The sequence below is a fragment of the Phragmites australis genome, chromosome 4, assembly GCF_958298935.1.
Source record: "Phragmites australis chromosome 4, lpPhrAust1.1, whole genome shotgun sequence".
NCBI classification, from domain to species: Eukaryota; Viridiplantae; Streptophyta; class Magnoliopsida; order Poales; family Poaceae; genus Phragmites; species Phragmites australis.
Window position 1 is genome coordinate 844,819 of NC_084924.1, and position 15,580 is coordinate 860,398.

The following is a 15,580-nucleotide window of genomic DNA, read 5'->3' on the forward strand; positions in this document are numbered from 1 at the left end:
TAGAGAGTATCTAATGTAACCCGACATACTTTCACTCCCTAAGGCATGTTATGATTAGGATCGGCGCACTAATAAGTAGGTCTTAGTGCAAACCGTACATGCCACATTCGTTTTCTCGTTGTGTCGTCGTGGTTACAGTCTTATGTAATATTTTCACCCTATGTTTAATATTATGTTTGTCGTCGTTTGTATCCCATACCCACGTAATATGCTGCGAGTGCTAATTACTGATTTTTTATTCTCCGACTATTACATAACCTACTCCAAATTTTAATTTCAAATTTTCTTAAAGTCATTTTTTTATTTTATGAATTACACAAAAATTGGTATTTTTCGGGAAAAAAAGACTCTTACCGCCCTCTCAAAGGGCGGCAAGGGGGCTAACCGCCCTCTCAGGGGCCCGTCCTCCGGAGACGGTTAGCTGGCCTAACCGCCCTCTCAGAGAGCTGTAGGCGTCTAGTTTTGCAATTTTTTCTACGAAGAATTAATTTATTTAAATTTTATTCCAAAAAATATTTAAAAAACCCCCCGCGAAATACTGGAGCGCGCGCGGCGTGCTGCGTAACCTACCTACTTAGCTATTTAATCAATCAGGTCGAGTAGTCCCACCAAATAGAGTATATATATTAAGCCCATCGCGCACGACCCGCACAGCAAGTCGTCGCGAGCTGTCTGTGTCTGGTTGGTCACTCGGTTTGCAGACAGCCCAGCTTCGTGGGAACTTGGTTAATTGCTGGTGCTTCCGGACGCGGGCCCATGAGGGAGAATTTTCGTCATTCTTGGAAGCGTAGCCGCTGCGCCATGGCCAGCACTGAGGCGTCATCCCCCCTTCTCCTTTGCCTAAATTGTGTGTGGCTTAAACCAGGAATCTCCGTTTGTAGTCGATAATAATAAAGGATAGAAGGATTATCCGAGATGAGCAGGCCTCAAAGACACCCTTGGCTGGCTGGCTTCAATTATAGAATTGCGCTATCTTGAAAGAAAGAAAGCCTTGGCCTCTTTGTTAGCCGAATCACACTCTTAAACCCTGCACGCAAAGAACGGGAAAATGTTGGCGCTGCGACGATCTCGCTGCCCACGTGGGATCAGTGAATATTGGTCCCCACAAATAACATCACATGATGGAAGGAGGAGTGTATGCAATACTACATCATCTATCCCATTCGGAGAAGAATGCATCGCCAGTCGCCACCCTAGCTAGCCTGCCCCCGCGAGACCAATAATTGAACTAGAAACCACCAGCCGGCCGGCCGGCGGAGAGAGCGATGGCTGAGCTCGCGGCGGGCGCCGTGAGCTCACTGCTGGGCGTCATCCGCAACGAGGCGCTGCTGCTGCGCGGCGTCCGGGACGACGTCCAGTTCATCAAGGAGGAGATGGAGAGCATGAAGAGCTTCCTGGCGCACTTGGCGAGGTGGGCGCCCCCCGGCGGCGACCATGATGAGCAGGTGCGCACGTGGATGAACCAGGTGCGGCTGCTCGCCCAGGACTGCAACAACTGCATCGACCTCTACCTGTACCGTAGGAACCCGGATATCCACCGCACCAGGGGCGGACTCCGACGCTACCTCTGGTGGGTTTCCTGGTTCCTGCACAAGTTGGTCGCGCAGCACCGCGCGGCCGTCCATCTTCGCCAGCTCAAGGACCGGGCGCGCGACGTCGGCGAGCGGCGGTTGAGGTACGGCGTGGAGGTACCGGCGAAGTCGGTGGCGGGGCAATCGTCGTCGGTGGCGTGGCAATCGTCGTCGGCGCGGGCTGCTGCACCAGGTGGCTATGCCGCTGGAGACGACGAAGAAGACGGTGACGATCAACTCGTGGTGGCGACGGCGACCGATCATTCTGGTCCAAGAGCCTTCATTCGGCCTCGCACTCTGGATGACTACGTCGAGGCAAAGCTATTGGAGTGGTACGAAGTATTTCCTGCTAACGCCGAGGAGTCTATGTCCATCGTCATTATGGCACCGGATACTTACTGCGACGGCGTCCTCGCTCTTGCACATGAAACTTTGGTTTTCCCACCCGGCGGGTTCTTCGACAATCGCGGCGGCTACCATCGCGTTGTCATGGTCGACATCCCGGCAGTGCACCACTATTTTTTACCGCTAAGAGCCGAGGAAGTTCTCTACTACATCCTGCGCTGTTGGAATAAACCACGCCATGGTGTGCGTTGTGTTGAATGGAGTTAGATCCAGGTTAGTGCGCGTATGGTCGCGCTGTGTCTGTGCGCGTGTGTTCGCGCTAGGTATGGCAACGTCCGGTGTTGGCATCGTGTGAGTCACGACGGGACGTGTGCAAGCAGTCAAGGGAAGGGCGGAGGATGCGGAATGCGTGGGCATGGCTTGCGGAAGGCTCGGCGAGGACCGGTCCGTGCGGACGAGCGAGAGGCTCACGTTCAAGGCATGCTGGGTCGCAAGGAGGAGCTCGTGCGTTCGTGCGTGCGAGGGCCGCAGGAGTAGTTGCTCGAGTGCGTTGGCTATATAACGCCCTGTAAGTGTCGTTTGTTTTTTGAGTGAAGTCCAGTGAATACAGGCGAGTTCGTCGCCGCGGCGTTCGTCGCCAAAATCGTGTCTACTGTTCATCGTCTTCAACCTCCGTCCGGCGAGAGAGAGAGAGTGATCCTCGGGCTAGGTTCCATCAATTGGCATCAGAGCCGGTGAAGATCTATTGCTAGCTGATGGCCGGCGACAGTCGTACTCCGTCCCCTCCGAAGGCTCGCATCGGCGACCCCAAGTCCAGCGGCGGCGGCACATCGCGTCCGGTCGCGGTGGAGCGCGTCGTCTCCAACGCCGGCGCCGTGATGGAGTTCCCGGCACTCACCAGGGCGAACTACCACGAGTGGGCGCTCGTGATGCAAGTCAACCTGGAGGCGCTCGGCCTCTGGGGTGCGGTGGAGTCCGCCAACGTCGAGCGCCGCGAGGATCGGCTGGCGATGGCCTCCATCTTGCGCGCGGTGCCGGCGGAGATGAAGGCGGGCCTGGCGAAGAAGAAGAGCACCAAGGAGGCATGGGCAGCGGTGAAGACCATGCGCATGGGCGATGCACGTGTCCGGGAGGCGAATGCGCAGAGGCTTCTCAAGGCGTTCGAGAACGTGGCGTTCAAGGATGGCGAGTCCATCGACGAGTTCGCCATGCGCCTGCGATCTCTGGTCACCGAGCTGGGCGAGCTGGGTGAGACCGTGGAGGAGGTGCGCGTCGTGAAGAAGATGCTGCGCGTCGTGCCAGCGAAGTATAGCCAAGTCGCCGTGTCCATCGAGATGCTCATGGACCTGTCAACCATGACGCTTGAAGAGCTTGTCGGGCGTCTCCGTGTGGCGGAGGACCGCGCCGTCGAGGAAGCTGCTGCCGCCAGTGGCGGCGAGCGCCTGCTGCTCACGGAGGAGCAGTGGGAGGCGCGGCGACGTCAACGCGGCAAGGAGCGTGCGCGCCGTGGCGGCGGCGGCGCAAAGGAAGGCGGCCGTGGCGGCGGCCATGACCACAACGACGACGATGACGGCGGAAGCAGCGTGAGCTCGGACGCAAGCAAGCGGCGCGGGAGGTGCTTCAATTGTGGCATTCGTGGCCACTTCTCCCGTGACTGTCGCCAGCCGAGGAAGGAGAAGGTGCTCCTCGCCAATGCCGATGACGAGCCGTGCCTCCTGTAGGTCGGGACATACGGGGGAGTCGTGGTTTAGGGGGAGATTGTTGGAATAAACCACGCCATGGTGTGCGTTGTGTTGAATGGAGTTAGATCCAGGTTAGTGCGCGTATGGTCGCGCTGTGTCTGTGCGCGTGTGTTCGCGCTAGGTATGGCAACGTCCGGTGTTGGCATCGTGTGAGTCACGACGGGACGTGTGCAAGCAGTCAAGGGAAGGGCGGAGGATGCGGAATGCGTGGGCATGGCTTGCGGAAGGCTCGGCGAGGACCGGTCCGTGCGGACGAGCGAGAGGCTCACGTTCAAGGCATGCTGGGTCGCAAGGAGGAGCTCGTGCGTTCGTGCGTGCGAGGGCCGCAGGAGTAGTTGCTCGAGTGCGTTGGCTATATAACGCCCTGTAAGTGTCGTTTGTTTTTTGAGTGAAGTCCAGTGAATACAGGCGAGTTCGTCGCCGCGGCGTTCGTCGCCAAAATCGCGTCTACTGTTCATCGTCTTCAACCTCCGTCCGGCGAGAGAGAGAGAGTGATCCTCGGGCTAGGTTCCATCATGCGCGAGCTTGAGCTCGAGCATTCCAAATCCCAAACCCAGGAGCAAGGCACAGATCAAGGCGAAGGGGAGGAGGAGGTGTTGGAATTGATCTCGGCCTTATCCCTGACGTGACCGAGATAAAAGGAGGACCGTTGCCCTCCATGCGCTCTGATCGGGAGCCCCAACCAACAAATGGTGGTGGTCCCACCTTGTGCTGCGCTTGATAAAAACCAGGGGGGAGTCCCGTAGGGCATGTGACTAGTTTTTCGCATGTTAGGCTGATCTCCCCCCCACAACTCTAATCCGATCCTAAGAGAACGCAGTAAACAAGGTGAAGGCTACTGCCGCCTCTTCATCTAATACGTGCTGGTGATCGACTACATCGGCAGAGCCTCTTCATCACGCCGGCAACCACTTCACCATCATCAGATGGCGTCACCGAACTCAGGTAAACACATCACGCTTCCGCACTTAGGGTGTTTGATCCTAGGACTAGCTATTATGTTGATTAGGTGAAGTTTTAAGATCTAACATTTGGCATCAGAGCCATCCTAGTTCCTAATCAAACCCAATTAGTCTTAATCATGTTGAATTACGATCGGTTGACGCCAATTAGCGGTCAATTGTTTCCAATTTTGATCGGTTTAAGTACATTGATGATAAATTATGCGATTTAAGTTCAATTTTAGGCTCGGATCAATGCACAAGTTCATGTTTATGTCTCGGATTAATGAAATTAGGATGAATTCTTGTATACACTTTCATAAATTAATCAATTCGGCTCGGTTATGATGTTTTGAGCCTTAATTGGACATTAGTTAGCGCTGTTGGTATGAGATTAAGGTCAATTAGTTTATGTTTAACGTGTTTTAGCTCTAATCGACCTCGGGTCAACTCAATCAGGCGACTCTTATGCTTATCTATTCATGTACTAAGCTTCTATATTGTGTTCATGTGTTCATGGGGGTCGGGTTTCGGTCATTTAGGCTCGGATTAAGTGGGATTAAGCAATTAGAAGGAGGGGAATTGGGGAGATTAAGAAAACCCTAAGAAATCCCCAATTCCCCCCCCAAATCCGAACCCTAAACCCCAATTTTTCCCCACAATCCCGAACCCTAAGCCCAATTAACTCAGAACTCAAAGCAATAGAAGGGGGGGGGAGGACTTACGGCTCCGGCTGTTCATGCCCGTCGGAGTTCTCCTCCGGCGGGATCTTCCTCGTGCGCGCGCGGTTCATCCGGCCGTTCTCGCCTCCTCCGTGGGACGAGATCTCCTCTCGCCGCGCGCTCATCTCCCTCTCCTCCCGGGCTCCACCGCAAACCAACCGACGGAGGCGCGCGCGATCTCCGTCGCACGCGCGCTCCGGCGGTTTGGCTAACAGAGGTGCCCTTTGCCCTCTTCTCTCTCGGGCGACCGGCGGCCGCGCTCGGCGCCGTCTCTCTCTCTCTCTCTCGGCCGGGCCAAGTTTTTCGTCGCCGACGAGCTCCGGGTCGGGCGGATTTTTTCGGGGAGAGAGAGAGGAAAATGAATTAGGGTTAGGGTTTCGGCCGACGGGGTTTTTATACCGGGCGATTTTGTCGGCCTGCCGTCGATCGCGATGAACGGCTGAAAAGCTCCGGGCCGGCGCGCGCGCGAAGGCAGATTGGGCCGTTCGCGGTGGCTGGGCTGCGCCCTCGCTCGGGCCAGCGCACGCGCGAAAGCTGGGCCGTGCCCTCGGCCGGGCCGGCGCGTGCACGCGAAAACCTCTGGGCCAGGCCGTGCTGATGGGCCAAGCTGGGCCGAAAAGCCTTCTTGGGTCGTTTTCTTTAATGTTTTGGGCTTTTTCCATTTATTTGGATTTTCCAGTGATTTCTAACGTTTTTTCATTTATGCACTGGAATATCTAATGAAATTAGCCCAAAATTAATGATGATTAATGCATAAAATATTGTTGTTAATTCTCTGGTTCAATTGGATCCAACGGGAAAATTTTTCCGGAGAATTTTACGATCATTTTATATAGGTTCATAATTACTTTCTGACCAAAGTTGACTGTAATTATGTGCCATCTTTATGTGTTTATTTAAATTCTTTTCCGTTTTCTGCCCAACGGTGATCCGGATTGGAGTTTTATTTTTGCATGATTTTAATCAGACCAACGTAGGGTTATTTTCGTGCAAATTATTATTTTATTTTTTTTTATGATAAATTCACTAATCAGGCACAATTCTTCTCTTCAGCTCTTAACGCTTCCTCTATTGCCGCCACTATTGACGGCATAGAGCAACTCACGAGCAATAATTTTCCTGCTTGGAAAGCTAAGGTGACTGTTGTCCTTGGTGTTTTAGACCTGGACTATGCACTCAGGGTTGACGCTCCCACAGCTCCTGCCATTGGCGTGGAAAATTATGATGAATTAAAGAAAACTTATGATGCACTTTCTGAGAAGTGGGAGCGGTCCAACCGCATGTCTCTTATGATAATGAGGAACTCAATATCAGATGCTATAAGGGGAGCAATCCCAAACTCAGAAAAAGCTAAAACGTACTTGGCATCTGTGGAGGAGCAATTTAAAGGCACCTCCAAGGTTTATGCCAGCACACTGATTCAGAAGCTCCTCAACACTAAGTATAATTATGGGTCCGGTGGCATAAGAGAACACATCATGATGATGACAGATATGGCTGCCAAACTCAAGGGCATGGATATGGAAATCTCTGAGGGTTTCCTTGTCCACTTCATTATGACCTCTCTCCCTCCTGAGTTTACTCCTTTTAAGATAAATTACAACACTCAGAAAGAGAAGTGGAGCATGAGCGACTTGATTGCAATGTGCGTCCAAGAGGAAGAGAGGGTGAGGGCTGAAAATAAAGATTTTGTGAATCAAGTAAGCAGCCCTAAGAATAAGAGAAAATTCCAAGGGGATTTCAAGTCTAAAAAGAAGTTGCATTTCGTCGCTAAACACGACAAGGCAGAACAGAGGGCGCCCAAGGCATTTGCTCCTTCTGCTCCTGCCTCTCAAGAATCTAAAGATGACGGATGCCACTTCTGCCACAAGAAGGACCACTACCAAAAGGATTGTGTTGGTTTCCTGAAGTGGCTTGCAAAGAAGGGTAATGATTTCATAACATTCATTGATGAATCACTTTATGCTGATTTTTCCCTTAATTCATGGTGGATTGACTCAGGTGCCACTGTGCACGTTACCAACTCCTTACAGGGATTCCTTACCGCGAGAACATTAAGAAAGGGGGAGCGAAGTCTTAGAGTGGCCAATGGGAAGGAAGCTCAAGTTGAAGCTATCGGATCCCTTCCATTAGTTCTTAATAATGGCTTCACTCTTAGATTAAATAATGTAGTTTATGTTCCTTCTATGAGGAGGAATCTCATTTCAGTTTCGATGTTAGATGATGATGGTTTTCATTGTAATTTCGGAGACAATAAATGCATTCTTAAATTTAATTCAGATGTTATTGGTCTTGCCATCCGACAAGACAAACTTTATATGCTTCCTCTTAATGAATCCCCTGTGACGATGAATATCTATGATGTAAGCCATAAGAGAAAGAGAAGTACAATTAATGAGACTTCTTCGAAACTGTGGCATTGTCGTTTAGGCCACATTTCGAGGGGGAGAATGGAGCGTCTCATTAGGGAAGAGATTCTCCAACCCTTAGACTTCTCCGACTCTGACCACTGCATAGATTGCATTAAAGGAAAATACGTTAAGCAAATAAAGAAAGGGGCCACTCGAAGCACAGGATTATTAGAATTAATTCACACGGACATATGTGGTCCTTTTCCTGTGATATCAGTTGACGGTTTTGATTCTTTCATTACCTTCACTGATGATTTCTCCCGTTACGGCTATATCTACCCCATTAAAGATCGATCTGAATCTCTCGATAAATTTAAGATATTTAAGGCTGAAGTAGAAAATCAGCACAACCTGAAGATTAAAGTAGTGAGATCGGATCGCGGGGGAGAATATTATGGGAGGCATACCACATATGGGCAAATCCCTGGTCCTTTTGCCAGATTCCTTCAGGAAAATGGTATAGTAGCCCAATATTCTACACCTGGTGAACCTCAGCAAAACGGGGTAGCTGAGCGACGCAACCGCACGCTTATGGACATGGTGCGAAGTATGCTCAACTATTCTAGTTTACCAGTTGGACTGTGGATGGAGGCACTTAAGACAGCCACACACATTCTTAATCGGGTTCCCAGTAAATCAGTTCCAAAAACACCATATGAATTATGGACTAGAAGAAAACCCTCTTTAAAGTATTTACGTGTGTGGGGCTGTGCAGCTGAAGCTAAAGTCTTTAATCCACACATTGGGAAACTAGATCCTAAGACAGTTAGTTGTCACTTTATCGGGTATCCAGAAAGATCAAAGGGATATCGTTTTTACTGTCCAGATAGGATCACTAAGTTCGTAGAAACAAGACACGCTGTGTTTCTTGAAAATGGGGATATGGAGCCAAGGGAAGTTGATCTTGAAGAAAAACGGGTTTATGTTCCTACTCCACTGATACAAGAGTCACACATCCCTGTGCCTCAGGTGGTTGCACCTTCAGTAGAAACTAACGTCAGCACACCCCCTGTTGAGGTCTCTGAAATTCCTAATGATATACCTAACGATGAGCCTCAGCAGTCCCCTGCAGTACCCAGTCCTTGTCCTGCAGTGCATAATGAACCGATCAGGAGATCACAGCGTGACAGGAGACCTGCCATCTCGAACGATTATGTCGTTTATATGAATGAGGATGTTAATGACATAGGGAAGACAGAAGATCCCAACTCATATAAAGAAGCCATGATGAGTAAGCACTCGTCTGAGTGGCTTAATGCCATGAATGACGAATTAAAATCTATGAGCAATAATGATGTATGGGACCTAGTAGAAATTCCTGACGGAGCCAAAACAGTAGGCTGTAAATGGGTCTACAAAACAAAACATGACTCTAATGGGAACATCGAAAGGTTCAAAGCAAGGCTCGTAGCTAAAGGCTTCTCGCAAAGAGAAGGAATCGATTATAATGAAACTTTCTCTCCTGTATCAAGTAAAGATTCTTTCAGAATAATTATGGCGCTCACAGCACATTATGATTTAGAGCTGCATCAAATGGATGTAAAAACGGCATTCCTTAATGGTGACTTGGAAGAAAATGTTTACATGGCTCAGCCAGAAGGTTTTGTCATGAAAGACAACGAACATTTGGGATGTCGCCTTAAGAAATCAATTTATGGTCTAAAACAAGCGTCTAGACAGTGGTATCTCAAGTTTGACAAAGTCATCAGAAATTTTGGCTTTAAAGAAAATGAAGTTGATAACTGCATTTATATAAAGTTTAAAAGGGGGAAATTCACCATCTTAGTTCTTTATGTGGATGATATCTTATTGGCCAGCAGTGATAAGAATATGCTGTTTGAGACCAAGAGATTTCTTTCCTCTAATTTTGATATGAAGGATCTCGGTGAGGCCTCTTATGTTCTTGGCATTGAAATTCATCGAGATCGGTCCAAAGGAACATTAGGTTTATCTCAAAAGGCATACATTGACAGAGTACTAAAGAAATACAATATGCATAAGTGCTCTGCCACGCCTGCTCCTATTGTTAAGGGCGATAAGTTTGGGACATATCAATGTCCAAGGAACCAATATGAAATTGATCAAATGAAGACGGTTCCTTATGCTTCAGCTGTCGGAAGCATTATGTATGCTCAAGTTTGTACACGCCCTGACTTAGCTTTCGTGACCGGGATGCTTGGCAGATATCAATCAAATCCAGGACCGGACCACTGGAAAGCCGTTAAGAAAGTCCTTCGTTATTTGCAAGGCACTAAGAACTACATGCTTATATTTAGAAAATCCGATAACCTTGAAGTCATTGGTTATTCGGATGCAGACTTTGCGGGGTGTGTAGACACTAAGAAATCCACATCAGGTTATATCTTCACCCTTGCTGGAGGAGCTATCTCGTGGAAAAGCTCCAAGCAGACACTTACAGCATCTTCAACGATGCAAGCTGAGTTTGTGGCATGTTATGAGGCTACCGGGCAGGCTGTATGGCTAAAGAACTTTATCCCGGGACTAAGAGTGGTCGACAGTATTGTAAAACCACTCACATTATACTGCGATAATCAACCCGCAGTTTTCTATACGAGTAACAACAAGTCGAGTGGTGCTGCCAAACACATCGACATTAAGTATCACGTTGTGAAAGATAGAATCCAGGATCAAACTATAAGTGTCAAGCATATAAGCACTAAGTCAATGCTTGCGGATCCGCTCACTAAAGGCTTACCACCCCATATTTTTCGTGATCATGTTGCCGGCATGGGGTTATTGGAAAGCCTATGATTCTGGATAAGAGGACCATTATGCCAACCACTCCCATTAGGAATAATGAATTTCCATTTCAAGATGAAATAGTGTACTATGGGTTCTGGGTTTCAGTGGCATTTTATTAGCCGCTGTAATCTTTTGCCTTGGTGTGCTATTTCATTAAGAATGGGCTTATAATGTTAGCCTTTCGATCAAGGGGGAGAATGTTGGAATTGATCTCGGCCTTATCCCTGACGTGACCGAGATAAAAGGAGGACCGTTGCCCTCCATGCGCTCTGATCGGGAGCCCCAACCAACAAATGGTGGTGGTCCCACCTTGTGCTGCGCTTGATAAAAACCAGGGGGGAGTCCCGTAGGGCATGTGACTAGTTTTTCGCATGTTAGGCTGATCTCCCCCCCACAACTCTAATCCGATCCTAAGAGAACGCAGTAAACAAGGTGAAGGCTACTGCCGCCTCTTCATCTAATACGTGCTGGTGATCGACTACATCGGCAGAGCCTCTTCATCACGCCGGCAACCACTTCACCATCATCAGATGGCGTCACCGAACTCAGGTAAACACATCACGCTTCCGCACTTAGGGTGTTTGATCCTAGGACTAGCTATTATGTTGATTAGGTGAAGTTTTAAGATCTAACAGGAGGATCTTGATTCTTGGCAAGTTTACCGCAGAAAATGTGTTATTTACAAGGAAAAAAAGAGGGCTATTCATAAAATCAAGGTGAATATTGAAGAGATGAAGATTTACGAAAAGCTTGACAAGATCAGGAGTGATATTCGAGTTCGACCACAGAAACTCGACCAGCTGCTTCAGCTGTACCTTGAACAAAAGAAGGGCTTGGATCAGCTGGACCTAGACGTACTCCTTCAGCTGCTGCTCCAATCAGCTGCGTCTCAGCATGACCAAGTGAAGAACAAAGACATGCATAAATTGCCAGCGTGGGACGACAACATCATCGCAAAAATTGCCAAGAAGCTTGAGGAGCATATGGAAGCAGACGAAAAGGCCAAAAAGCTTAAAGAGCAAATAGGAGTAGAAGAAAAAGAAGAAACAGCTAAGCATATGAAGGAGGAAGAAGGAGAAGGAGGAGAAAGGGCCGAAGGAGAAGGGGCAGGAGGAGAAGAAGAAATAGCTAAGCATATGGAGGAGGAAGAAGGAGAAGAAAAAACAGCTAAGCATATGGAAGAAGAAGAAGAAACAGCTAAGCATATGGACGAGGAAGGAGGAGGAGGAGGAGAAGAAACAGTTAAGCATATGGAGAAGGAAGGGGAAGGCGCAGGAGAAGTAAAAGAAGAAGAAACAGTTAAGCATATGGAGGAGGAGGAGGGAGAAGGAGCAGGAGAAGGAGAAGAAGAAGAAAAAGAAGAAACAACTAAGCATATGGAGAAGGAAGAAGGAGCAAGAGAAGGAGGAGGAGGAGAAGAAGAAAAAGAAGAAATAGCTAAGCATATGGAGGAGGAAGAAGGAGGAAGAGGAGAAGGAGAAGAAAAAGAAGAAACAGCTGAGCATATGAAGAAGGAAGAAGGAGGAGGAGGAGGAGAAAAAGAAAAAACAGCTAAGCATATGGAGGAGGAGAAAGGAGAAGGAGGAGGAGGAGAAGAAGAAAAAGCTAAGCATATGGAGGAGGAAGAAGAAGAAGGAGAAGAAAAAAAAGAAACATCTAAGTATATGGAGGAGGAAGAAGGAGAAGGAGCAAGAGAAGAAGGAGAAGAAGAAGAAAAAGAAGAAGAAATAGCTAAGCATATGGAGGAGAAAGAAGGAGAAGGAGAAAAAGCGGAGGAGGAGGAAGTCGCAAAGAAGCAGAAAACCCCGATTCGTCTCCATGAAACCCAATATGTACACATTCTACGGGAAGTGTTCCCGAAGACCAGCAGCAGCAAGCCCCTACGGGTCCAGCAACAAGACAGATCGTTGACCAAGCAAGCTACAATGGCCACAACGACTACATTGGGTGAAGATCAAATCAAACAAATGATCCACGACGCAAAGCAAGAGATCTTACGTGAGCTGCAGGAAGGCAAATATGAGAATAATCAAGCGACAGGTGAACCTGGTGTACCGGGTCAAAACCCAGAAGCTGTTTTTGAAGAAATCGAGCAGAAGATGGAAAAACTCAAGCAGGAGTTTAAAGAGCAGCTGAAAATCAAAGGGCTCGTGGATGAGATTAAACATCACTTGAAGGATGACTGTCCCCTGATTATCCTCAAAGTTGATGAGATGATGGATGTATCCAGATGGGAGGATATCAGAAATGCTTTGAGCCTGTTAAAATGCAGCGCCGATTTACTGATCGTCACCACCACAAAGGGCACCCAGCAGGCTAAAGAATATTGCTATCCACGGCGGGAACCTATAGACTATTCTCTTGCTGGCCTCTACCATGATACCGTGCTCGAGCTTACTAGCCAGCAGAAGAATGAAGACAACTACAACCCCCAGATTTTTCGCGACATCTTGGAGGAGTGTGAGCCACATGAATTCTGCATGAAGATCTTCACTCATGCTTTGCATGCTAACCCCAAGAGGAGCAATGAAGAGTTACTCAAGCTGCACAGCACCCTGCAGGCTTTGCCAAAATCATTCAACATCATTGCGAATAAGATGTTCAAGTTCTCTTACAATGATCTGCCTAAAGAATACAAGTCCTGCTTGCTGTACCTAGCTATCTTCCCTCCGGGCCACAAGATTAGGCGGTCAACCTTGATTGGACGGTGGGTTACAGAAGGGCTGACATTCAAGGAAGATTGGCCCAGTTCTGTGCGTCAGGCCAACCGATGTTTTGACGCCCTTATCCACCGGCGGCTTGTTTATCCTGCTGATGTTGGTGCCACAGGAAAGGTCAAGAGCTGCGTGGTAGATGATCCAGTTCATGGATTCATTTCTACGATCGCCAGAAAACAACACATCGTGGAGACACGCCTGTCACGTCACTTGGCTCGCCACTTCTCCATTTTCAATGATCTCCAACTCCGCAGCTCTGATAAAATCGACAAATTCTTCCAAAGGCTCTCTGAATCACCCCGGGTATCCCTGCTCAAGGTGCTAGATCTAGAAGGTTGTCAGTGCTTTGGTAGGAAGAACCAGCGCTACCTCAAGGACATCTGCAGCAAGATGTTACTGCTCAAGTATCTGAGCCTAAGAGGAACAAATATGACCCAACTGCCCAATGAAATCAACTACCTCCGTGAGCTAGAGGTATTGGATATCCGACAAACCAAGGTGCCTGCATATGCAACAGTAAATGTCCTGCTTTTGAAGCTGAAGCGTCTGCTTGCCGGTCACATTGATACGAGTCCAAGTAATTCTGACACCGTCCGTAGTGTCCAGATTCCTCACAGAATCGGCAAAATGGTAAACATAGAGGTACTATCTAATGTCAAGGCCCGGAATAGAGAAGATTTGAAAGATATTGGAAAGCTATGGCAGCTGAGGAAGCTAGGTGTGGTTATCGACGACAAGAATAGTCACCTCAGGGATTTGCTTCAAACGATCGGTGATCTACATGAGTGCCTCCGTTCTCTGTCAATTACTCTTTCCACAGCCAGACGCGAGGGTACTCCTTCCAGCGAAGAGCTACCAGCTGATATTGGCTCTCACCTACCACACCATCCCAAGCTTCTTGAGAGTCTAAGCATCAGTGGAACCACACTGAAGGTGCATCTTCTTCCCTTGTTCACCAACTATGGTAATAACAAACTTGTCAAGGTAACTCTAAGTAGCACCCCGCTGAACCAAGATGATCTGAATGTCCTCGCCAAGCTGCCCAAGTTACGGAGTGTCAGGCTCCGACACATTACATGCACCGAGAGCATGCTCACCTTCAAGGAGGATGAATTCAAATATCTCAAGTACCTTCTTGTTGAGGACTCGAACTTGACTAATATCACCTTTGAGCATAGAGCAGCCCGTGAGCTCGAGAAGATGATTTTGTCTTCCACCAGCGTAGGGTCTATTTCTGGAGTTGACAAGCTTCCAATATTGGAAGAGGTCGAGTTGAACAACAGCGGCGGCAGGTTGCTATCATCATTTGACAGTGCCAAACAAATAGCCAAGCTAACTCTTCATGGTACATCGCTGGAGCAAGATCATCTACAAATCCTCGCCAAGAAACCAAATATGCGCTGCCTAGTGCTCAAGTCTTGTGACGTAAGCCAGAACCAGATTACCTTAAAGAAAAATGAGTTCCCAAAGCTCAACCTTCTTATTGTTGACTGCTCTGCCATCACCGAGATCGTCTTCACCAGCGGATCTGCTCCTAAGCTCGAGAAGATCGTCTGGTCATCATTCACGTCTCTCTGTGGCATCGACAACCTTCCCAGATTAAAGGAGCTCGAGTTCAACGGTGACCATGTCCCTAATGAAGTGAAAGAAGCCATTAAAAAACATAAAAACAAACCTAATCTTAAACATAATGCACCAGATACTCAAGACCAAGCAAAAGGAGATGAATCTGCAAGATTCCCGTTCCTCAGGAAGAAACAGGTTTGACGCTGGAGGAGCGTCTCCTTTGATCCCATGGTGTAGTTTGTGTGTGGCTGTGTGCTCGTGTGGATTGCCATCTGTTCTGCAAGCTGCCTATTAATTTCTATCTGTTGCGCATGCGCGTGTGCTTATGTTTTGCATGTGTTTTGACTGTGTCCGGTTACTTGCTCTACATGAGTGCTTTGTGATTGTGGTTGAGCATAATGGCTGTGTCTATGCTCACGGATTTGGATTTGTGTGGTTTTCCTCTGTATCGAACATCATGCATGGTTTTATGTAATAAGTGCGACATTTTTGCGCACATTTGACTTCTTATTAATGTAACGTGTGCTATATTATATGCTTGAACTGGGTAGTGGTGTGTTTCACAATATATAGTAGTACTACCTGTAACTAGTTAGTATCCCGCGGCAACATGGTTGAGATATTCCAACAGCAAACATATCGTTGACAGCTGTTCAACATTTCTGACAGTCAAGGTATAAGTACAGTCGAAAGCAAGAGCCGTTTTAGTTGCATCATTAATTGGCTATGCCCCAAACAGATTTATGTATCTATAGCAGATCATAGGAAACTTGAAATATCTTACAAGAGTGAAATCAATCCG

At 48.1% G+C, this 15,580-nt stretch overlaps 1 protein-coding gene and 1 long non-coding RNA gene across 2 annotated transcripts; both read left to right on the plus strand.

Moving 5' to 3' along the window:
* The first annotated feature begins 1,029 nt into the window (after positions 1-1,029).
* Positions 1,030-15,298, plus strand: LOC133914998 (uncharacterized). Its single transcript, XM_062357987.1, has 3 exons — positions 1,030-2,136; positions 4,166-4,251; positions 11,134-15,298. Exons 1-3 carry the CDS (start codon positions 1,266-1,268, stop codon positions 14,977-14,979), a joined length of 4,803 nt encoding a protein of 1,600 aa, XP_062213971.1. The 5' UTR covers positions 1,030-1,265; the 3' UTR covers positions 14,980-15,298.
* LOC133914999 (uncharacterized) lies at positions 7,117-7,600 on the plus strand. Its single transcript, XR_009909274.1, has 2 exons — positions 7,117-7,247; positions 7,355-7,600. It is a non-coding gene; the product is annotated as an uncharacterized LOC133914999 (long non-coding RNA).
* Positions 15,299-15,580: the final 282 nt, after the last annotated feature.